A 23,516-nucleotide genomic window follows, 5' to 3' on the forward strand; every position below is an offset into this window, starting at 1 on the left:
TGGATACATTGTTATACTGTGAGACATTCAATAATCACTTGGTGATATGAGTCTGGAGGAGAGGAGAAAAGGGACTGGAGTTTAAAATCTCAAATGAAATGATATTTGAACCCAGGGGAGCTGATGAGATCACCAAGGGAAAGAATATATAAAGAAAAGAGGGCTCAGGACAGAACTTTGGGGTATACCTAAAGTTAGTGTACATGACCTGAATGAAAATCCAGCAAAGGAGACCAAAGAAAGGCAGAGAAGTGCAGGGAAAAAGCACTGTCATATAAATCGAGAGGACAGGATATCCAGAAGGAAAGGATGATCAGCATTGTCCAGAGGACTACAGACAGCTCAATAAAAGGCCATTAGATCCTTGCTAACCTTGGAGAGGATAGTTTCAGTTGATCAGACTGCAAGTGGCTTAGAAGTGAAAGGAGAAACCAGGTGGGGAAAATTTCCCAAATCACAAATAGTGAGAGAAGAGTACATCAAAACAACTCTGACGTTTCATTGTATGCCCAGCAAATTGGCAAAAATTACAAAAAATAGCAGTTTTTGTAGATCTTCAGACTCAGTATTTTTTAATCTGGTAGCCTTGGGCCATAACTGCTATGCCCTCTTGGACTCTTAAGGAAGATTAGGCATGATTTGGAGTCCTCCTATATTAAGGAAGTAGGAGCCACCATTTTCTCATGTGTAGAGTAGGCATTAAGACAAGGCATGCCACCTGGTGGCAGTGGGGACGACTTCAGCCAAAACAACATTCAGGATCTAGGACTTAGTGTCACTAAGTCAAAGAGAATGATGGAGTAGTTCTTTAGCATGCTACTGCAAGAAAGAGTTGATGTCAGAGACCATATTCGGGGACAACTTGACCTGAAACAAGATTTAAGATCTTAGGGAAACTGAACAAACAAGTTACCTCCCAGGCGTCGCCAAGACCAACAGCCACAAAACATAACAATAACCATTCTTCATGTTCCCTCCTGGTACAAGCAGTCTTTAATCACCACCACCACCCCCCCTTTACCTCAAGCATATATATTCTGCCTTGCACCTGCAATAAACGGAGCCTTGACACTACCAGATTGACTCTGTCTCTCTATTACGTGCTTGGTCTCCCCCTCTCTCCCCCTATGGTCTCTTTTTAGGTGGCTGCTCCCCGGACCCCACCGTTGCAGTCCGGCAGGCCCGGATAAGTTGACATGCCATAAATATGGCCCCACATACTGTTGTATGACAGACTACTGGCCATTATAGTGATAAGGTCCACTCTTCCTGATAATGAGGTCTAATTTGATAGCTTCTGCCATGCATCCCATGTCCATGAAGCTAGTCTGCATCTGGGCCAAGCCTGGCAATTATAAAATCTGGGACATGATGGTCAACAATAAGGAAGAATCCATCAGGTGCTAGGTCAATGCTCATACAGACAACAATGCCACAGCAGTGGTGGCCATGTTTGTGGACAATGAAGCTCCAGCAGCTGACCTTGCCTTTCTCCTTTTGAAGACCGACTGCTCATATTACTTGTCCATTTATCTATTGGGGATTTTCCTGCTCTCCATTTTTGCCAGGGGGGGTGGTTTTTCAGTGTTAAAGGAGAGAACCAAGCATATACAAGAGATATTTTTAAGGTAGGATCAACTGTTCTTGGCAACTGATTGGATATGAGAGGGTTGGCACCTAGATTTTGAGCATGGATGACTGGGGGTTAGTATTACTCTTGATAATATTAATATCATAAAAGTAAGGAACAGGGGCTGGGGCTGGAGGAAAAGATAGCAAATTCCGTTTTGGACATGTCTATAGGACATTCAGTTTGAGACCTCCAGTAGTTACTTAGAGATGTGAGAGTGGAGGTCAAGAAAGACATTAGGGTCTGGATGAGTAGATTGTGAATTATCAATGATGATCATCAAATCCATTGGAAATTATTAGTTCACCAAATGAAAAGATATAGGAGAAGAGAAAGAAGTCCAGGACAGAATCATGGTGGCATGACCTGGATGCAGCAAAGTATGACTGAAGGAAGAGTCAGAAAGGCAGGAGGAAAATCAAGAGAAAGGCAATGTCACCAAAATCCAGAGTATCAGAGCGAAGAGGGTGATGATGGACAGTGTCAAAGGCTACAAGGATGTCAAGAAGGATGAGGATGGAGGAAAGACCATTAAATTTGGTAATCAATAAGAGATCATTGGTAATTTGGAGAGAGAAGTTTCCATTGAAAAGATCAGAAGATAAACTGTAGAGTTAAGAATGAGAAGAAAGGGAGTGCTAGGAATGCAAAGACAAGACAGTTCTTGCCCAAATGGAACTTGTTTCTGCTTGGGGGGGTGGGATCCAAAATGTCCACAGATAAATAAATATAAAGAAGCTACAAAATATGTTAAAAATAATTTTAGGAAAGGTGAGAGGGAAATCAAAATACCTTGTTTAGGAATAGATTTTCCCTGAGCAGAGCCTTGAAGAAAGCTGGGTTGTTTTGTTTTTTTAAACCATTATGTTCCAAGAAAGAAGAGAAGCTGCCAGGGCTAGGAAATCAGGGTGAAGTGACTTGCCCAGAGTCACACAGCTAGAAAGTGTTTGAGGCTAGATCTGGACCCACATCCTCCCAACTCCAGGCCTGGCATTCTATCCACTGTGCTACCTAACTGCCTTCAAAAGCTGGGATTCTAAAAGACAGAAGAGTCAAAGGTGTGTACTTCAGAAAGGGAAGGTAACCTGTGTAAAGGCGAATTGGTGGGAGATGGGTGCCATATGTAACAATTTATAGGGAAGAACAAGTTGAGGTTGGAGTAGCAGAATCAATCTGCTATGGTAGGCAAGAAGCAGATTGTGAAAGTAATAGAGGAGTTATGTTTTCCTAGAAACAATATGCAATCATTGATGTTTCTCGATCAGGAGAGCGATGTAGTTAGTCCTGTGCTTTATTTTGGCAGCTCTGAGTAAGATGGGTCAGAAAGGGAGAGATTAGTCAGAGAGGCCATTTAGAAGGATGTCCAGATAAGGACCTGAATGAGGGTAGTGCTCATAGAAATGCTGAAAAGGAATAAAAGTTGGAGCTGATGTGAAAGCAAGATTGTTGAATATGGCTTCAGGGTTATAAAATTGATTAACTGGAAGGTTTCTTGTATTCCTATTTGAATTAGGGAAGATAGGAATGGAGGTGTGTACTTAGGGGGAAATATGCTGAATTTTGTTTTTTTAATTTTAAGTTTTGAGTCATTTTGGGGACATTAAGGTAGAAATGTACAATAGGCTCTTTGTGGTAAGGGATTGGAGCTCCAGAAACAGGTAAAGTGACCATTGAGCCGATGGACCTGTTATGAGAGCTGTTATTTTTTATTGTTCCTAATCTAAATTTTCTTGCTTTATCTCCTTCCCATTGCTTTTGGTTTTGCCCTCTTGTGTCCAAGCTAAACAAGTCTTAGCCCTTTCCACAGGAAAGAAAGCCCTTTATATATAGGACAGCTATCATGTCCCCCTAGGTCTTTGATTTCACATCCTAAGCATCCCCAGTTGCTTTGAACAATTTTCATCTAACAGAATTTCCAATTCTGTCACCATCCCCATTGCTTTCCTCTTCAAGTTTTCCAGCATCCTTTCTCAGATGTGGTCCACAATTCTGTAGCTTTGATTAAGTTAGTCAACCTTTGACAAATCAAAATCATAGTCTCCTCCTTTGGGAGACAAAAGGCTTGATTAGATGATTTCCCCCAATGAAACGGAGATAGCCTTTCTCCTGCCTATCTCTTCTATGAGGGCAGTATAGCCAGCTATATGGAATGCATGTTAAGAATGGGAATTTCTCCCAGAACACGGTCATAAGAATGTAGAAGGAAAAAATGTCTAATATGAGATCTTCATTTCTGTTTTAGGAACCTGGTTTCATGTTTTCATGTTTCTTGGGGTGTTTGCACTTTTAAAATTGGAAAATATTTTCATAATTGCACAAAAGTATTTTTAGAATTATTTTTTTCTAGGTCATATATAACAGAATATCAGATTAGAGCAAAGTAAAGATCGGTTTATGTTTATGACCAGAAATACCTTTGGATCATACTTGATAAATCAATCAACTCAAATCTGCTCATTCAGTTTTTCATACCTGCCATTAGGAGGAGCTGGCCATGTAGAGCAGTATTCTCAGAAACCAAAGATCTTACCACTTGCATTAAGGCAGAAGTCTCACTCTTCTGGAAGGTGGGAGAATTGGTAAATAAGAAATCTAATTCTTTGCTCCTAGTGGGTAAGATACAAAGATCAGTTCACTAGTAAAACTACTTTAAGTACATGACATTAGTCTTGAGGGTATGAAATGCCTCTAGAATAAAGAGAAATTAAAGAAATATTGGATAAGACATAAGACAACCAAGTAATTTTTAAGCTGTGCCTTCTATCCATTAAATTTATCTACAGAAAAATTAGCCAAATCAAATGATCCTGTTCCCTGAGAGGTTTTTTTGGTGTACAAAAGATGTCCAAGTGAAGAACTCTGTTTATATTTTTCTCTGTGCCCTAGTCCAAATAAATAGTAGTATGAAACCTGAAACCAACTTAATAGCCATGCATTAACGTTTCATTCTAACATTTGTGTCGCTGAATTTTTTTTCTTCTGCAATTCTTGATAATTATTAATATACATTCATTAGATTAAAAAAATGAAATGTTGGAGTAGATAAAAATTTCCTACCAATAAAAAAGACGTTAACTTTAGTTCAACATAGTTAAATATTCCACTTTGTTATTCAGTACAATAAATAATTATGAGATGTAGGAAATAAAAGTATTTGCTTATAAAAGAATATATTATTGTGAGACGTATAAGACCTAAACATATTATTTGCAAGAAAAAAAAGAATGTAGAAGGAAAACAAATGAGAATAGAAACCTGGAAAGAAGCTTTCGGGTTATAAAAACCATATATGGCTTAGGAGGGCAGACAGGGAGACTGGGCAGAAGGAAAAAGATGGCCGTTGTTTCCTGATCATTAGAGTTGTAGAGTTATATTTTTCCTATATAAAATAATATCTAATTGGTTCAAATTTGCAAGATTACTATTAAAATGCTAATCAAGGGGTTTGTGTTATATGTCTTAACATTTGTGTGATTCAGTTAAAAATAAGATTAGACCAAAGTCCAAAGGCACAATTATCATAATCATATCAAGTAGAAAGAACTGTGTAAAATGAACATATAGGCATGGCCCTAAATAACTCTATCTGCGGTATAAAGAATATGAATGCTTCATTAATAATTGGTTTCTTGGAGGGCAGGTAGGTAGCTTAGTGAGTTGAGAGCCAAGTGTAGAGATGGGAGATCCTGGGTTCAAATGTAGCCTCAGATGCATCCTCGCTGGGTGACCCTGGGCAAGTCACTAAATCTCCATTGCTTAACCCTTACTGCTCTTGTGCCTTGAAATCAATACACAATAGTGATCCCAAGGCAAAAGGTAAGGGTTTTCTTTTAAAAATTGAGTTCTTTATTGCTAACAAAGAGACTTCATACGATGTTATGGGAGAAAAAAAACATACAAACAAATATATGGGATAACAATAAATGGGAAATAATTAAGAGAGATAAGGCACTGGAATTAAGAGGGGTTGGGTAAGGCTTCCTGTAGAAGATAGACTTTTACTTGGGACTTAAAGGAATCCAGGGAGGTTGGTAGTTGGAGTAGAGGTGAGAGAGTGTTCTAATCACACAGGACAGCCAGAGAAAATGCAAGGAAGCTAGTGTCTTTGAGTAAGTTTAAAAAGACTGAGAAGGTAAGAAGGGGCTAGCTTACAAAGGGCTTTGAATACTGTAACAACCAGCCAAAAAATGAAATAACTGAACAAAGTTTGATCTTCTGAGCATATCAATTTATTAAGCAATGCTTGCCAATTGCCCAACAAATTGAGACCTAGCCCCTTCCTCAGTTTAGGGTTGGACTCGGACTTCAGGAGGGAGACAGACTTTTATATAGACAATCAAGTAAAGACCAATTAATTAAAAGGAAACAACCCAACATCAGGTAATCTGATTTCTAAGTGGAGGAAAGATTAAGGACCTTCCAAGTTGGGAGGGAGAGCATGAACAGGTACAATTTCCTGAACTCAGGAAAAGAGGTATCCCACTCCTCACATATCTATAAACGACCAAAGGAACATGGAAACTATAACTAATTGATCTGTTAAGGGGCCATTTTTTAGATAAGACTTATGGGTTGCTTAAGATGTACAGTTAATGAGAAAACTCTTTACATGAAATCTTAAGATCTGACTGTTTCTGGTCAAGGTGCTTGGTCTCTAAACAGCAGATACAGGAGGTTTCCCTGGACAAAAGGCTCTGTTCAAACAATACAATAAGGTTTTCTCCCAATTCTCAAAATTAAATACATTTTTCTCACAAGACAGAATTTGAACTAGGCTCGTAGTTCAAATAGAATAGAAAGGGGACTAAACTAGCTTTAGAATTTAGCCACAAGATGGAGTCATTGTGGTGGACTCAGTTCCCACAATTAACCACTTGCCCTAATCCTCTCAGTTCCCCAAATTTTCTCACCAAACAGAACATTTTGTCCTTATTCTTGGAGGCAATAGGAAAGCTCTGGAGTTTATTGAGTGAGTACATGGGGAGTCAAAGATATGATCAGACCTGTGTTTTAGGAAGATCACTATAGTGGCTGAATGGAGAATGGATTAGAGGAGAGAGACTTGAGGCAGGTGTCCCATTAGCAGTCTGTTGCAATAATCGAGGCAAGAGGTGATGAGTGATAGTATCAGAAGACAGAGAGGAAAATGTTCAAGACATGTTGCAAGAGTGGTAACAGCTTGGATTTGGAGGAGATGATGAAGTGGAAAGTCCAGGATGACTGCTAGAGTAGTGTTGCCCTTTAGAGTAATAGGGGAAAGTAGGAAGTGAGGAGGACTTCGGGGAAAAGATAATGAGTTTCATTTTGGACATATATCTACTGGATATTTAGTTCAAAATGTCTGAAAGGCAGCTCAAAATGGAAGATGGGAGGTCAACAGAGAGGTTGGAGCAGGAACAGTAGATTTGTGACTCATCATCATAGAGATGGTAATTAAATCTGTGAGCTGATGAAGTCCCCAAAGAAAGTGGTATAGAGGAAGAAGAGAAGAGAATCCCAGCCAGAATCCCACAAGCCACCTACTGTTAGAGAGGGCATGATATGGAGAAAGACCCAGCAAAGGAGTTATTGGTTTGGTAGAAGGAAAAATCAGGAGAGGGTGGTATCCCTAAAACTTAGAGAGAAGAGAGTGTCAAGGAAGAGAGAGTGTTCAGTAGTGCCAAAGGCTGCCGAGAGGTCAAAGAGAGTGAAGATTTGGAAAAAGCCATTGGATTTTGCAGCCAAGAGATCTTCAGCAATTTTGGAGAGGGCAGTTTCAGTGAAATGATAAGATTGGAAGCCTGATTGTAAAGGGTTAAGGACAAAATGGAGGTACTATTATAAATGGCTTCAATTTTTATTTTATTTTATTTTATTTTGCTATAGAGGGGCAGAAGAAGCAGAAGAAGAAGATATAAGATAGGGATGGAAGAATCAAATTAGAAATTTTTTGAGGATGGGGAGCTATGAACCTATTTGTAGACAATAGGAAATGAGCCATTAGAGAGGGAAAGACTGAAAATAAATGAAAGAGGGGGCAGTTAGGTGACTCAGTGGATTGAGAGTCAGGCCTAGAGACAGGAGGTCTTGGGTTCAAATTTGACCTCAGACACTTCCTAGCTGTGTGACAAGTCACTTAACCCCCATTGTCTAGCCTTTACTGCTCTTCTGCTTTGGAACCAATACACAGTGCTGATTATAAGATGGAAAGTAAAGGTGTTTAAAAATTATAAAAAGAACTAGAGGAGGATTTTCAGTAAGTCATGTAGTAGATTCTTTCTCAAACCCTTATGTAAGAAACAGATAAAAAAATAAAACAGTCCCTACTCTCAGAGTTTATATTCAAGTAGGAAGGGGATAAGGGTGTGTGGAGAACTAGTGCATCATAAGGATCTGTTTATTGCTAGGACCAATCTGAGAGAAGTTATTATGATAGACTGATCTATATACCACAAAGTTCCTTCCTATCCAACAGCTGATTTGTTATCAGTAAATTATTTTCTCATAATGTCCAATTCTCTGTGGCCCTGTTTTGGGTTTTTTTGGGAGCAGAGATCCTGAGAGTTTTGCCATTTCCTTCTCTAGCTCATTTTACACACGAGGAAACTGAGGCAAACAAGATCAAGTGACTTGCCCAGGTTCACACAGTAAGTATCTGATGTTGGATTTGAATTCAGGTCTTCCAGATTCCAGACCTGGCATTCTGTCCACTTCATCACCTCACTGCCCAACAACGGGTTTAGTCAGCTACATTTAGGAATGCAGACTTAGCAAACTATTAGGTTAGCAAACTTTATTTAGTCCAAGCTTGTGAGGTTAGCAAACTTACGGATCACGTTGTCCTTGGGGCTCATAAGGGAGGGGATGATTAACTGCTCCTAAAGTCCCCCCCCCCACACTTAGTACCTGTGAACCTGCCGAGCATCAAGAGAACCAGACAGAAGGGCAGCGACCCAGAAGACCAGGGCTCACAGGCTGCCATGGATCTGTAGAGTGAGGGAGCCACACACACTCTTTTACATGTCGTGAGTAAAAGACTGCCTGACTCATAATCCTTTGAACGATGATACTCTTTCTTCTATTCCCTCATATACCTATTTAAGAATAATTTGGGATTGTACTTCTCTTCTTCCTCTACACTACTTCCCTTGGTGATCTCGTCAGCGCTCACAGATTTAATTACTTTATGAGAATCCTCTAGTTAAGTCCCAGCTTTCCTAAAGCACAGGTTACATGGGGGTCTTCCCTTCCTCAAGAAATTTCGATAACTCCCTAGTTTCTCCAGGAGACATAGTGAGGCATTCGAAGCCTCCCACACTCCTGGTCTGACTGACGACAACCTCTTGGACCCAGAAGGCTTCCCTTCCAACTAGCTAGAAGCCTCGTCTTTACCTTGATCCTACGTTCACTGACACAAGAGATATTGCTCTGTTGATCTACCCCACTGCATGGGGATGAGGCAAGGCTCCCGTCTGAACTACTTTTCCCTGTATGAAATTAAACCCCTGGTGGTTTTATCGACTTGGGCTGGCGTGCCTGCTAAAGCCAATGACTTTAAAAATACCTCCATACAGATATTCATACTTACAGTGTAGTTAGGGAAGATGTAGAGGAAGGGAAGGCGCTGAAATTTAAAGAGATCAGAAAAGTCTACTGGCAGAAGATGGTATTTAACCGCAACTTGGAGGAAGAGAGGAACGTTGGGGGGGTGGGGTCAGAATATAGGGGTTGTCCATTCTCAGCAAGGAGGATGACTGATGTACAGGTGTAAAGCTTGAATGACCGAAGGACTCCCCCCAACAGGGTGGATCCGTGACCTAACCCTACCCGGGGTCTCCCCACTGTTCTGAGAAGATAAACAGAACTAGGCATCACACCGCAAGTACCTAACCCCACTCAGTGTTTCCCAACTGTTCCAATAAGATATCCTGTTATCCTGCGCTGTGACTCCACCCTACCCAACATCCTCCTCCCTTCCCTTCGTCCAGGTTCCCGTCTGCCTTGGAGGCGGCGGGACCCGAGCTCGAGCTTGCAATAAAGCAGTGCCTCTTGCTTTTATGTTATCCGGTGTGCCTCCTGATTGGGAAACCACAACCGGGGCGAACATTTTGGGGCTCGTCCGGGATTTCCTGACTAGACTGCGCACGGGTAGAGGTACTGGTTCGGAGGGCGAAAGGGCCAGAGAACGTGTGGGTGATGTGTGACTGTGGCTGACGGGGAGCCGATCATGGGGTTAGGACATACGACTAAGTGGCCCAGCTAGTCCCACCGGCTCCGTGGATTATAAGGAGAGGGCCTATTGTTAAGTCCAGTCCCATTAAGTGATTCCGTTCTGCCTGTTTGAGTGTGGACCGGCCTAATATGCTTCTCTCAGACTTCGTGAGAAGCTGAGCCAGAACAGCCAAGAAGCGTTTGGTTATTTAAAAAAAAAAAAAAGGCGAACGTGAATTGACCCTTTCAATCATCCGAGCAGAAGAGACTCACTTCGAGGGGCTGGAGGCCCTTCGCCCAGAGTCCTGGGGACCTGGGACAGACTAGGTCTCTGCAGCAGAGGTTAGAGTCCTCTGAGGCTGTGGGGCCTGAAAGGTGGCACTGGTAGATGCGCCAAGGGGTTTCCAAGAACGGAAATCAAGATATTCACTCTTTGGGAATTTAGGGGGAGGGCGCGCCATATTGTCCTCTGGAATCGTCGTAGAGAGTAATTTTAGTGCCTTCGTTTAGTTACCATCCCGTCCTGTTTGCATGGTTGGCTGTGCCTTTGTCCTATCGTTGGTATTGTAATTTTGGGGGGCCTCTGAGATCTTGGCATTTCCATTTGGAAACTATGGGGCAGACAGAGTCTACTCCATTGGCTCTTATTCTTTCCCACTTCCAAATTTTCAAGGCCCGCACTCACAATCTCCTTTTGCAAGTCAAAAGAGGGAAGTTAGTGACCTTCTGTGACTCCGAGTGGCCCACCTTCAACCTCCGGTAGCCTAAGGGCGGTACCCTCCGCCGAGACATTATTTCCAAAGTCTGTACCAAAATCCTTGACCCTGGCCCAGAGGGCCATTCTGATCAAATCCCTTCTATTCTTACTTGGCAAGACCTAGTCTTGAACCCCCCTTTTTGGCTGCAGCCATATGTTTTCTCAGAATCAGAGAACCCCTTCAGGCCTTAGCTCTGAAAGATAAAATGGAAGGGGCGGGGAAGCCCCAGGGTCCTTCAGCACCACTGCTTCTGCCAGACTGATAGCATCCCTCCTGATTTTCCCATACCACCACCCCCATATGCTCCCTTGTACCTTCCCTTAGACCATATGGGGGACAGGCGGAGGCAGATGAAGCCACCCCACCACCGGCTCACCACACTCATGGTCGGGGCCAGATCCCCTCACCAGAACCTGGACCTCTATCTTCCACCATGACCCTTCTTGTCTGTACTGTGGGCCCCCTTGTCCCCGGAGGACCATGAGTCTACCAATATTGGCCCTTCTCCTTCGGTGACCTCTATAATTGGAAGACCCAGAATCCTTCTTTCTCTGACCAACCTCAGAAACTTATTGATCTTATAGAATCCATTCTTTTTACCCACAATCCCACTCAGGACGATTGCCAGCAGTTATTACAGGTTCTTTTTATGACCGAGGAGAGGGAGCGAATCCTCCTGGAAGCCAGAAAACATGTCCCCGGTGTGGATGGTCACCCCACTGCCCAGCCCAGTCTCATCGAAGATGCTTTCCCGCTGTCACGTCCCGATTGGGACTTTGACCAACCCGAAGGTAGGGAGCGTCTCCATGTCTATCGCCAGACTCTAATGGCCGGTCTCCGAGCTGCGGCCCATAAGCCCACCAATTTGGCCAAAGTAAGTTTAGTCAGACAGGGACCCGATGAAAGCCCAGCGGCATTCCTAGAGTGCCTCCAAGAGGCTTTTTGGTTATACACCCCTATGGACCCTTAGGCTGATACCAGTAAGGCGGCCACACTGTTGGCATTTGTCAATCAGGCAGCCCCAGAAATCAGGAAGAAGCTCCAGAAGGTGGACAACTTTGTCAACCACTCTGTTAGTGAACTCCTGAAAGTGACCAAATGGGTGTACAACACCCGCAAGACCCCTGAAGAAAAAGCTGAGAGGTTGCATAAGGAGGATCAGGAGACATTTGACAGGTTGTGCCTTGAGGACTGCCATCAGGATAGAAAATATCAGAGGGAAATAACTAGACTATTGGCGGCCATCATTGTGGCCCCTCTAACCCCTGGACCCACCCTGGGGTCAATCCCTTCCTTTGACAACAAAGGATGCTGACAGCCAGCCTTTATGGATAGACAGGCCTCCATTCGATGCTTCTATTGCAAAGAAGAGGGTCATTGGAAGCACAACTGCCCTTATCTGCGTCCCCCGAGACATCAGTTGGGGGATAGTGGCTGACCCCCTAGGAACCACCCTGTGAAGACATAGTTAGTCACTGGTGATAGTGACTGATGGGGATGGGACCATGTCCCCTCCTTGAGTCCTGGGTAATAGCGAAGATAGAGGGGAAATCCGTGAACTTTCTGGTGGACACGGGCGCTGTTTTCTGTCCTAAAAGTGCCCGTGGGTGAGATCCAAAAAAACAAGCTGGGTTCAAGGGGCAACAGGCACTCGCCAATACAGCTGGACCACCACTCGGACAGTGAATTTGGGTACCTATCAAATCACACACTCTTTCCTAGTTATCCCCGAGAGTCCAGCCCCACTTCTCGGCCGGGACCTACTTCATAAAGTAGGGGCCCACATTCACTTCCAGGACATGGAGATATATGTCACGGACAAAGAAGGGCCCCCCCCTACAGGTCCTTACACTGTCCCTTCAGGACGAATATCACTTCTATACCCTTCCTCTTCCTGCCGGTATACGTGCTCCTCTGGATGGACAAGGCCCCTGGGGTCTGGGCTGAAATGGCGGGGATAGGGTTGGCTGTCTGCCAACCTCCTGTCATTGTAACCCTCAAGCCTAGATCAAGCAATACCCAATGTCTCTGGAGTCCCGAAGGAGCATACGATAGACTGAAAACAGCTGGAATCTTAATCCCCTGTCACTCCATGGAATATCCCACTCCTGCCCAACCAGAAGCCGGGGGGGGGGGGGGGGGTTGGTGTAAGGACTATAGGCCTGTCCAGGACTTAAGAGAAGTCAACATCTGGGTAGAGGATATACACCCCACAGTCCCCAACCCATCCATATATACTCTCTTAAGTACCTTAACACCTCATCTTGGCTGGTATACTACTCTGGACTTAAAAGATGCTTTCTTTACGGTTCCCCTTGCACTGCTTAGCCAGCCCCTATTTGCTTTTGAATGGTATGATGAGGACACCCAGGCTACTGTAAGATCATGTGGACAAGGTTACCACAAGGATTTAAGAACAGCCCAACCATTTTCAGGGAAGCCCTGGCCGCAGATTTGCGAGATTTTTGCATTGACCACCCCCAAGTTACGCTTCTACAGTACGTGGACAACCTCCTCCTCACCGCCTCGTCAGGAGCTGAGTGTGAGTCCGCCACTCTGTCTCTCCTGATCACCCTGAATGAACTTGGCTACAAGGTTAGTGGAAAGAAGGCGTCTATTGCTCAGCAAGAGGTCACCTACTTGGGATATAAACTCAAGGGAGGCCAATGGTGGCTCACCCAGGCTATGAAGGACACTATCCTCAATACCCTCCCCCCAAAATCCCAGGCAGGTCTGGAATTCCTGGGGTCCATAGGGAACTGCAGGCTGTGGATCCCTGGGTTTACAGAACTGGCCCAGCCCTTCTATAAGGGGTCTTGTGAATCCACAGACGGAATGGAATCCTGAAATGAACTCTGCCTTTGAACTTCTTCGTTTACCCTCCCTAACCCAGAAAAACCTTTTCAATTGTTCATTGAAGAAAGAAAGGGGATATCAAAAGGGGTTTTGACACAGTGTTTTGGGCCATGGGACCGTCCAGTCACATATCTGTTGAAACGACTGGATCCCGTGGCAGCAGGATGGCCTCCTTGCCTGCGAATCACTGCCCTACAGCACTCCTAGTAAAAGACGTAGACAATCTCACGTACAGACATTATCAGGCCCTGCTTTTGAATGCCTCCCACGTGTCTTTCAAAATCACCTCCTCCCTTAACCCTGCCACTCTGTTGCCCAACCCCTCCTCCACTCCCTTGCCATGATCCTTGCCAAGGCCACCACTGCCCGACTAGACCTCAAAGACACCCCACTGACCAACCACGACTCTGGCAGCAGCTTTATCGAAGGAGGCCACCGAAGGGCAAGATCAGTGGTTGTTGACGCCTCCGGATCTCTGGTCTGGGCTGCCTCACTCCCAGATGGCACATCAGCTCAGATGGCCGAGCTGATTGCTCTGGCGGAAGCCTTGAGGAAGGCTGAAGGGAAGCGCCTGATAGTGTACACTGAAAGCCGCTATGCCTTTGCTACCCTGCATGTGCATGCACCCATATACCAGGAACGCGGATATCTCACCTCAGGTGGGAAGCCTATCAGTAGCCTACCAGAGATACAGGGGCTCCTATCGGTGGTATGGAAGCCTAAAGCTACGGCTGTAGTCCATACACCCGGCCACCAGAAAGGAGAATCCCTAGAAGCTTGCAGAAATTGGGCTGTGGACCAAGCAGCTCGTGAAGCTATGGTATCTGCTCCTCCCTTAATCCTTCCAGCCGTCATACCACCACCTCCTGAAGGGGAGCCTCAATACACCAAAGAAGATCGAGCCTGGGTTGAGAGGCACCAGGGACATCCCGATGGACCCTGGTATCGGGATCAGGAAGGGCACCTTCTACCACCCCAAGCCCTAGGCCAACTTCTTTCCACCCACCTATATCACCTATCTTATCTGGGATAAAAGAAACTCACCCATTTACTGGATAAAGGGAGGCTTCGCTTCAAGGGCCCGTAGTAGATTTCTTCAATGGTTAGTGACCTCATGCCAAGCCTGCCTACTCATGAAAGTGGCTAAGCCAGGCAATCATCATGGACATAGGGTTTGGGGTCAGCGGCCCTGTCAGAACTAATAAGTAGATTTTACTGAAATCAAGCCAAGTAAATTTGGCTTCAAGTACCTCCTCGTCCTAGTGGATACCTTCTCAGGCTGGCCAGAGGCATTCCTCACCACATCTGAAATGGCTCTAGTAGTAGCCAAGAAATTCCTTGAAAAATCATCCCTAGGTTTGGGTTCCCTGAGACGTTGGGATCCGACAATGGACCAGCCTTTGTAAGTAGGGTGTCTCGAGGAGTTGCTGCAGCTTTGGGGATCAATTGGAAGTTAAACTGTAAGTATAACCCCCAAAGTTCTGGCCAGGTAGAGAGAATGAGTAGGACAATTAAGGAGACCTTATCTAAATTGGTCCAAGAGACTGGCGTGGACTGGGTGACCCTCCTTCCCTTGGCCTTGTTCTGTGCCTGGAACACCCCTGGCCCACATTCTCTTACCCCTTATGAAATCCTTTATGGCTCCCTTCCTCTTATCTTCCCTCCCATTCCCCAAGCTATTGAGGGCACCAATACTCCAGCTGAGTTGAGGCCCATGTTGTTGGGGTTAGCCAATGCCCAACAAGATATCTGGCCTTGAGTTAAGGAGATCTTCCAACTGGAACTTCACTCCCTGCATGAGTACAATCCAGGGGATTGGGTTTGGGTAAAGAGTCATCAGAAGGGCTCCCTGCAGCCCCAATGGAAGGGTCTTCACGTTGTTTTGTTCATTACCCCTTCTGTCCTCAAGGTTGACGGCATCGGGCCTTGGGTCTACCAGTCCCACGTCCAAAAAGCAGAACCTTCTGATCTACAATCTTTGGAGCCAGACTGGCGTCACGCGTCATCCAGCAAACCCCCTGAAGCTCCGCCTGACCCAACATCATGAACCTGATCCTTCTTCCCAACCCTCTTCCAACCCTAACCCTAATCCCGCTCTTCCTCTGGCTATCCCCTAGTGGTTGCTCTGCTTCAAATTCACCTCAACTGTGGAAGTGGCTCTTCCTGCGGTGGGAAGATGGCCAGGTCGTGCATTCAGTCATCACAGCGGGAGCACCCACCTTTAATTTCAGCGCCTGTGACTTATTTGCCACGATGAAAGAGGTCCCCCCTGCCACCCACTCCCTTTGCAGGGATAACCCTGACCTTTACTTCTGCCCTTCCTCGAACCCTGGGAAGTCCTATTGTGACCACCCGGGTCACTATTTTTGCTATTCCTGGGGATGTGAAACCCTAGCCAGTGGTTGGACCCCCGCTACCGCAGACCCCCACCTGGCTCTCGTCCGGAACTCGGACTGGCCTCCTTACACTTTAACCGTTAGGTCTCCAAGTGATTTGGGGTGGCTGTTGGGACGTATGTGGGGGGCCCGCATGTTTATCTCCGGCCCCGACTTCGGCATGCTCCTGATGATTAAGAAGGAGGCATTCCCCGCCCCAATCAAAAGCTCTATGGGACCGAATGGAGTCCTTGCCCCAGTCACTCCTCTAATCCCCCCCTCTGTTACCATCCCGCAAGCCGCGCCCCTTCCTCCCAACCCTGACCTCTCTACCCCGTCCGTATCCCCAACCCCAGGTCCGTCTTTCGGTCTGGCCCCCCTGTGGCCCCTGGTACAGGCCTCCTACCTCTTGCTGAACCAATCCTTCCCCAACCTGACCGAGAGCTGCTGGCTCTGCCTAGATGCCAGACCCCCGTACTTTGACGCTATAGCACTGAATGCTTCCTACTCTACCTCCAACGAGGACAACCCCCCCGAGTGTGACTGGAAGGACAGGAAGACGGGCCTCACCTTTCAGGCCGTCTCGGGCTCTGGCCGGTGTATAGGGACCATCTCCAAACCCCTAGCCCAGCTGTGTGACAGCGTGTCCTCGAGTCCAGACAAGTTCTACATCCCCCCTCAGGGCGCCATGTGGCTGTGCTCCACCTCGGGCCTGACGTCCTGTGTGGCACAGGCCGCCCTGTCCTCCACGGCCGAGATGTGCCTCCTCGTCATCGTCTTGCCCCACATCCTTTACTACCCGGGGGAAGAGCTCTACCGCTACTGGGAAGCTCGCTCCCTCCCTCCCCTCAGGGTGAAGCGGGAACCCGTCACCGCCTTCACCCTGGCAACCATCTTTGGCGGAGCGGACGAAGGGACGGGGGGAGCCTCCCTGAGCCTTCACCGTGGAGGCCTCTCAGCCCTCGGAGCTGCGGCGGATGAGGACTTGGCCAGGATGGAGACCTCCATCCCCCGCATCAAAAGGTCCTTCACCTCTCTGTCCGAGGTAGTCATCCAGAATCGCCGGAGCCTGGACCTCCTTACACTCCATCAGAGAGGCCTCTGTGCGATGCATGGGATGGAGTGCTGCTTCTACTCCGATCACCTCGGGGCCGTGCGCGAATCCATGGCCAAGCTCCGAGAAGGCCTCGCGGCCCGGCAGCGGGAGCGAGAGGCCCGGGAGCGGAGGTTCGGGCACATTTTCGACCAGTCCCCGTGGCTCTCCGTCCTCATTTCCACCCTGTTGGGCCTCATCCTCGTTCTCCTCCTCCTTCTCATCTTCAGCCCCTACGTTATCAACCGTGTGGTGGCTTTAGTGAAAGATCACGTTAGCAGCGCCCAGCTCCTGGCCCTGAGGCAACAATACCAGTCCGTTCCTAGCCACACGGACGCTCCCTGTGATGATGCTCACACCCCTGTTTGAGAGAGACTTCTCAAAGGGCCCGTAGAAGAAGCGGAGATTGCGAGGCCGGAAGGACCCCTCCCCCCCGGACTGTGGCTCCGTGACCTAACTCCACCCTACCCTACATCCTCTCCCCCTTCGTTCAGGCTCCCGTCTGCCTTGGAGGCGGCGGGACCCGAGCTCGAGCTTGTAATAAAGCAGTGCCTCTTGCTTTTACATTATCCCGTGTGCCTCCTGATTGGGAAACCAGAACCGGGGCGAACAAAGGGAAGGCAGGTCACCCAAGAGGAACAGGAAAAGGGCCGTTTGCTTGGACTGGGGGGCGCTCCGAGATACAGCGAGGTTGAAGAGCTTTAAAAGCTCAGCAGGAGGATTGACACTTGATCCTAAAGCCACGTGGAAAATCACCTAGAATACAGAGAGATTGGCAGCAAAGAGACCGGTTAGGAGAAGAACCTGGGAAACTTGTTGAACCCATCTTCTCTGTGGAAGATTTATGCAAAGATAAGATAGTTAGATTGTAATCGGCGCTGGTGCAGATGTTCCTTATTCATAGACCGCTTGTGATCTAATCCAACCAATGAAGAAAATGAGGTGATGAAAGGTTCAATAACTTTCCTAAGATCAAGCAATCAGGGGCAGCTAGGTAGCCTATGGATAGAGTGCCAGGAGTCAGGTGGACCTGGGTTCAAATCTGACCTGGGACTCATCCTAGCTGCGTAACTCTGGGCAAGTCATATAACTGTTTGCCTAGCTCTCACCACTCTTAGAATTGATACTAAGAAAGGGGGGAAAAATAAGACTAAACAGTGGCAGAGCCAGGACTAGGACCGATGACTCAATTTCCAGTCCAACGATTTGTCCGTTCTTTAAAAACTTTTAATGACGTTCAATATAACTCCTGTTTCATATGTGTTCATTTAGTTTCCCCAACATGATTTTTTTTTACACCTCTACCTTTCATCTTTGCATCAATACTCCATATTGGTTCCAAGGCAGAAGAGAGCTAAGGACTAGGCAGTGGGGTTAAGTGATTTGCCAGGCATCACCTAACTTGATTTTAAAGCTCCAGAAAGGACTATGTTGGTGCAAGAAGAGGAGACAGAGTAAGAAGGAACAGTCTCTTGGAGTAAGCTGAGACTACCAAAAATGCCCTCGCTCAAGCCTTTCTCCTCTGCATTCCTCATAGAAGATTCATGAGGTTAATAGAAGAATTGAATCTCTTTAATCATTTTGACATGAGCTGATGTACTTTAGTCAAATCGAGCCCCAGCAGGTCTGTCTGCAGTGAGTGGGAATCTTGATTAGAACAAGAGAAGGGAAGGAAGGCAACGATGTTGTTATGATTCAGGCAGATCCTCTCTTGACCTTCCTCTTGGTTGTCTTCTGAGTACTTTTCAATCCTGAAAATGCCTTCCTCTTTAAGGATGCTTATAATTTTCCGTATTCTGGAAGGACTTCTAAAATCTATTCTTGGAAAATGTAAAGGGCCTCTTCTTTTAGAAAAAGATTTAGAATGGGCTAAATGTTAAACTATAATTATCATCAGAAACTGTCAACTCCTGGTTTATTTTCCTGGCATTTTTAAATTTTAGGAAGTTAAAATTTTTTTCAATTTTATTCTAAAATCAACTTAAAGACTTTGTTTTATGTAACAGAAAACTTTAATGTAGAAGAACATTTATAAGTATATAAGGGAAACTAAGCAGATACACCGGGACACATCCTAGCTGTGTAACTCTGGGCAAGTCACATAACAGATAGAGACCCAGGCCTGGTGTCTAGAGGACTTGGATTTATATCTGGCCTCAGATATGTCCTAGCTATGTGACCCTGGGCAAGAGTAGCATAATATTGTCATTATCCAAGAGGCTCATTCTAGTCAATTCTTTATAGTTGCAAATCTATGAAAAATATTTACTACTTGGTATAAGGAGAGAACTGGTTCTCCTGTGCCCCCCCCAAACCCATTTGATATGATCACCAAAGTAGATAACAAAGGGTTAATGTGTAAAAAAAAATACAAAGACATATCTATCACCCATTATCCTTTTATGACATTTGAAGGGCTTCTAGATAAAATGGAAAGGGTAGCTTGATTATTGACTGGTCAAAAACTGACAGTGGGTCACTTGGCCTTTTTACTTTCTATCTTAGCAACACCTCTAAGACAGAAGGGCAAGGGCTACGTAAATGGAGTTAAGTGACTTGTCCAGGATCACCCAGCTAGGAAGGGTCTGAGGTCTGATTTGAACCTTGAACTTTCCAACTCCAGACCTGGTGCTCTATCCACTGAGCCACCTAGCTGCTCTCCATTGAACCTTTAAAATACTAAGTTTAATCTACATGTAGAGAAAGAACTGTGGGAGTAGAAATGCAGAAGAAAAACATAGGATTTGTTACTTGTTTATATGGGTATATGATTTGGAGTTTGGGTTTTAAAAAACTTATAAAAATGAAAAATATGGAAAAGATTTTGAGTAATAATACATATATAACCCAGTGGAATTGCTTGTCAGCTCTGGGAGAGGGGAGGGAAGAGAGGAGGGAGAGAAAATAAATCATGACCATGGGAAAACATTTTAAAAATAAAATAAAATACTAAGCTTGCAATATTAAAGGCAAAGTGTATCTTTAAAGTGCATGGTCCCAGGTAGCAGAGAAGAAGACCCGCCAGGGGTTTAAGGTTTGAAGCTTTCCAGGAAGACTAGACAGTGATTTGCCTAGCAAAAATCATGGTCCCACAAGAGAAGAATTAGGACAAGAAGAGACACAAGTTACCCTGGTCACCTATGTTTCTTACAAGCGTGCTTCATTACCAGAGCCTGTCTTATCAGTGGCACTTGGTTTGTGGTTGGTGGGCATGATGGTGACCTTGGATGATGGGCTCCTTTTCCACTGCTCCCTTGGATGATGGCCACAGGACCTAGGCAGAAGTGAGCCTAGTAGTCTGGAGGCTACTGTTATTCCCAGGACCCCTGAGCTGACCTGCCTGTGGGTGGCAATTAGTTAGCAGTTAGAGGTGGAAATTGTGGGCTTCTTCTCCAGAAAGAGACAGGAACATATAACCAAGGTACATGAATGAAGCAGCACACAAGGAGAGATCACCGGAGATCAGTGTACACAATCTGTCAATCAAACATTTAGTAAGTTGGCACTAGTGCCAGATATTATGCTAAGACCTGGAGGATGCAGAGACAAAAGTAAAACACTTCCTCATTGGCTGATAGATTTAAAATGAAGAGAACTCAAGGTATCAGGTGTAATCCCTTCATTTTATAAATGAAGAATCTTGAGTCATTGGGAAGTTAAGTGATTGGTTTAGTCACCCAGGCAGGTAGAGTCAGAATTAGGATTAGAACCCAGTTCCTCTGATTTGAAATCCTGTGCCCTTTTGTCTATACAATACCACTTTCTCTGCTGTCAAAGAACTTATGTTCTAATTGGGGATATATTAGAATTATTATAATATAATATTTATATTTATATGTGGTATATATCTACATATAGACTACATATTATATTAAACATAGAACATATATAATACATACAAAAGTGGCTACAGAGTAGAGGAAGCTAGTAGCAGAAAGAATCAGAAAAGACTTCACACAGAATGAAAAGTATTAAGTATCACTATGTGTCACTGTCCTGAGTGTTGAGGATACAAATAAAAAAGGAGAAAGTATCTGCCTTCAAAAGAAAAGAAAAGGCTTGACTTGGAAGGCAGCACTTGAACTGAGTCTCGAGGAAACGATGATTTCCAAGAAGAGAAAGTGAGAAGGGGAGCACATTCAAAGTGTTCTGGACAGCTACAGCAAAGTCATAGAATTGGAGATGGAGTCCCATATTTGTAGAGCGGCTGTAGGTTGGTCTAGTTGCATTAGAGAATATCAGGAGGGGGAACAAAGCAGGGGAAAAGGACTCAAAGGGATAGCAAAAGAATTGATTGCCAAATGGAGAAGTTCCTATTGATTCTAGAAGGAAGAGGGAGTTACTAGAGTTTGGAGTAGGCAGTCCATGATCAGACCTGCCATTTAGGGAAATAACTTTGGTGGCATTGTGGAAGATGGAATTGAGTGGAGTCAGGCCAAGAGGCCTATCCAGGTCCAGCCGGATACAACTGTGGGGTCCGTGAAGCAGCCACCTAAAAGACCATAGGGGGAGAGAGGGGAGACCAAGCACGCAAGAAAGACAGTCTGTCTAATAGTGTCAAGGCTCGTTTATTGTAGGCGCAAGGTAAGAATATATACACTTGAGGTGGGGGGGGGGGGTGATTAAGGACAGGTTGTAACAGGAGGGAATGTGAAGAATTTTTATGATTTGTGGCCGTTGGTCTAACGATGCCAGTTTCCAGGTGGTAACTTGTTTGTTCAGATTCTCAGAAACCCTTATCTTATTCCTGGTCATAAGTTTTTCCCCACACATGGTCTCTGACAGAGGCCAAATGGTGATTGCAGTAGTCCAGGAGGGCTGAGGGTCTGAACAAGAATAGTGGCTATGTGAATATTCAAAAGATGGCAGAGACTGAAGGATTTGGCAAATGACTGGATATGTTGTTAAGGAGTGAGAATAAGGAGCTGACGATGATTCTGAGGCTGTGAATCTGAATGATGAGGAAGATGGTGGTACGCAAGATGATGATAGGGAAGTCCAGATGGAAATGGCTAACATGCAGGTACAGGGCTAGATATATAGCTCTGGGAGTCATCTGTCTTGGGGTACTCCCAGAGTTACGTGGTCTGATGTGAATGATGAATCAGCTAAGGAGACTGAGAATCATCAGTTAGAAAGGAAGTAGGAGAACCAGGAGAGAGCTGTGTCCCAAAAATACAAAGAGGAGAATATACAGAAGAAGGTAGTGATCAATGATGTCCAATATTGCAGAGGTCAAGGCCTGTGAGGATTGAGAAGAAAACATTACATTTGGCAAAGATGAGATTATTATTCTTAACTTTGGAGAAAAGAATTTCAGTTGATTATTGCAAGGGATTAACAAGATAGAGAGGACAGGAAGTGGCAATATGGATAGAAATGGCCTTTTTACAGAGAGGGAGATTTCAACATGTTTGTAGTAGACAAGGAAGGAAGCAGGAGAAGGAAAAGTATTAAAGATTGCAAAGAAAAGGGGGATGAAATAAAAATGAGATATGATCAAGGGGGCATGTAGGAGGATTGGCATTCCCAAGGCAATGGGCACCCCAGATAAAGGAATAAGGGAGGAAATAGTGGGAGATAAAAGTCAAGAGATGGTAAAATGAAGAGGAAAGGACAAGAGAAAGATTTTTAATGGATGGTCTCCATTTTTTTAAAATTAAAGTATGATATGAAGGCCTCAGTGAAGGGAGTGTTGAGAGGAGGTACTGTTAGAAAATTTGAGCAGAGAAGATTTGGAATACTCATTGTGATGAGTGGGATAGAGAATCAAGTAGTAAGTTAGCCAACAAACATTTATTAAGCATCTACTATGTACCAGGCACTATGCTAAATGTAGCTAGGTGACATAGTAGATCAAGCCTTGGTCTTTGAATCAGGAAGACCTGAATTCAGATTTGACCTCAGACACTTATTAGCTATGTGACTCTGGGCATGTCATTTGCCCTTAATTTGCCTCAGTTTCCTCATCTATAAAATGGGAAGACTGCCGCTATGAGAGAGGGCTTACTTGGTAGATAGTAAGGCAAAAACAAGAAAGCAGCAATGAAAATATTAATAATATACCAGAGTCCAAAAGGAAGTTTAGAAGGTAACAGATAAAGCTGGACATTTTATTACTACTGTATTAAATTTTAATACATACTTTTAAAACTCTTTAACACAAGTTTGATATTTCATATATAATCTTTTTTTGTTCTTTATATCTTACAATGTCCATATATATGGATATTTACATTTATAATAAGGGCATCTAAATAGACTTGCCTTCCTGAATTCAAATCTGGCTTCAAACACTTAACCAGCTATGTGACCCTGAATAAATCATTTAGCCCTGTTTGACTCAGTTTCTTCATCTTTAAAATGAGTTAGAGGGGGCAGCTGGGTGGCTCAGTGTATTGAGAGTCAGGCCCAGAGATGGGAGGTCCTGGGTTCAAATTTGACCTCAGACACTTCCTAGCTCTGTGACCCTGAGCAAGTCACTTGACCCCCCCATTGCCTAGCCCTTACCACTCTTCTGCCTTGGAACCAATACACAGTATTAACTCTAAGACGGAAGGTAAGAGTTTAAAAAAAAATAATAATAAATTAAGTAAAATGAGTTAGAAAAAGAA

General features: G+C 44.8%; 1 protein-coding gene across 8 annotated transcripts in view; it reads left to right on the forward strand.

The window, feature by feature from the left end:
- The window catches only part of BID (BH3 interacting domain death agonist), a 51,972-nt gene that overhangs the window by 2,488 nt on the left and 25,968 nt on the right, over window positions 1-23,516 (forward strand). For 2 of the 8 annotated variants that reach the window (XM_056797304.1, XM_016425362.2), the window contains one exon: window positions 15,344-17,471. The exons of 2 other annotated variants lie outside the window; for them this stretch is intronic. In XM_056797304.1, the coding sequence (XP_056653282.1) occupies window positions 15,478-17,271 (1,794 nt within the window). In that variant the 5' untranslated portion in view covers window positions 15,344-15,477 and the 3' untranslated portion in view covers window positions 17,272-17,471. 8 annotated transcript variants of the gene reach the window in all.

This window comes from Monodelphis domestica, chromosome 5 (assembly GCF_027887165.1).
Source record: "Monodelphis domestica isolate mMonDom1 chromosome 5, mMonDom1.pri, whole genome shotgun sequence".
In the NCBI taxonomy this organism is placed as follows: domain Eukaryota; kingdom Metazoa; phylum Chordata; class Mammalia; order Didelphimorphia; family Didelphidae; genus Monodelphis; species Monodelphis domestica.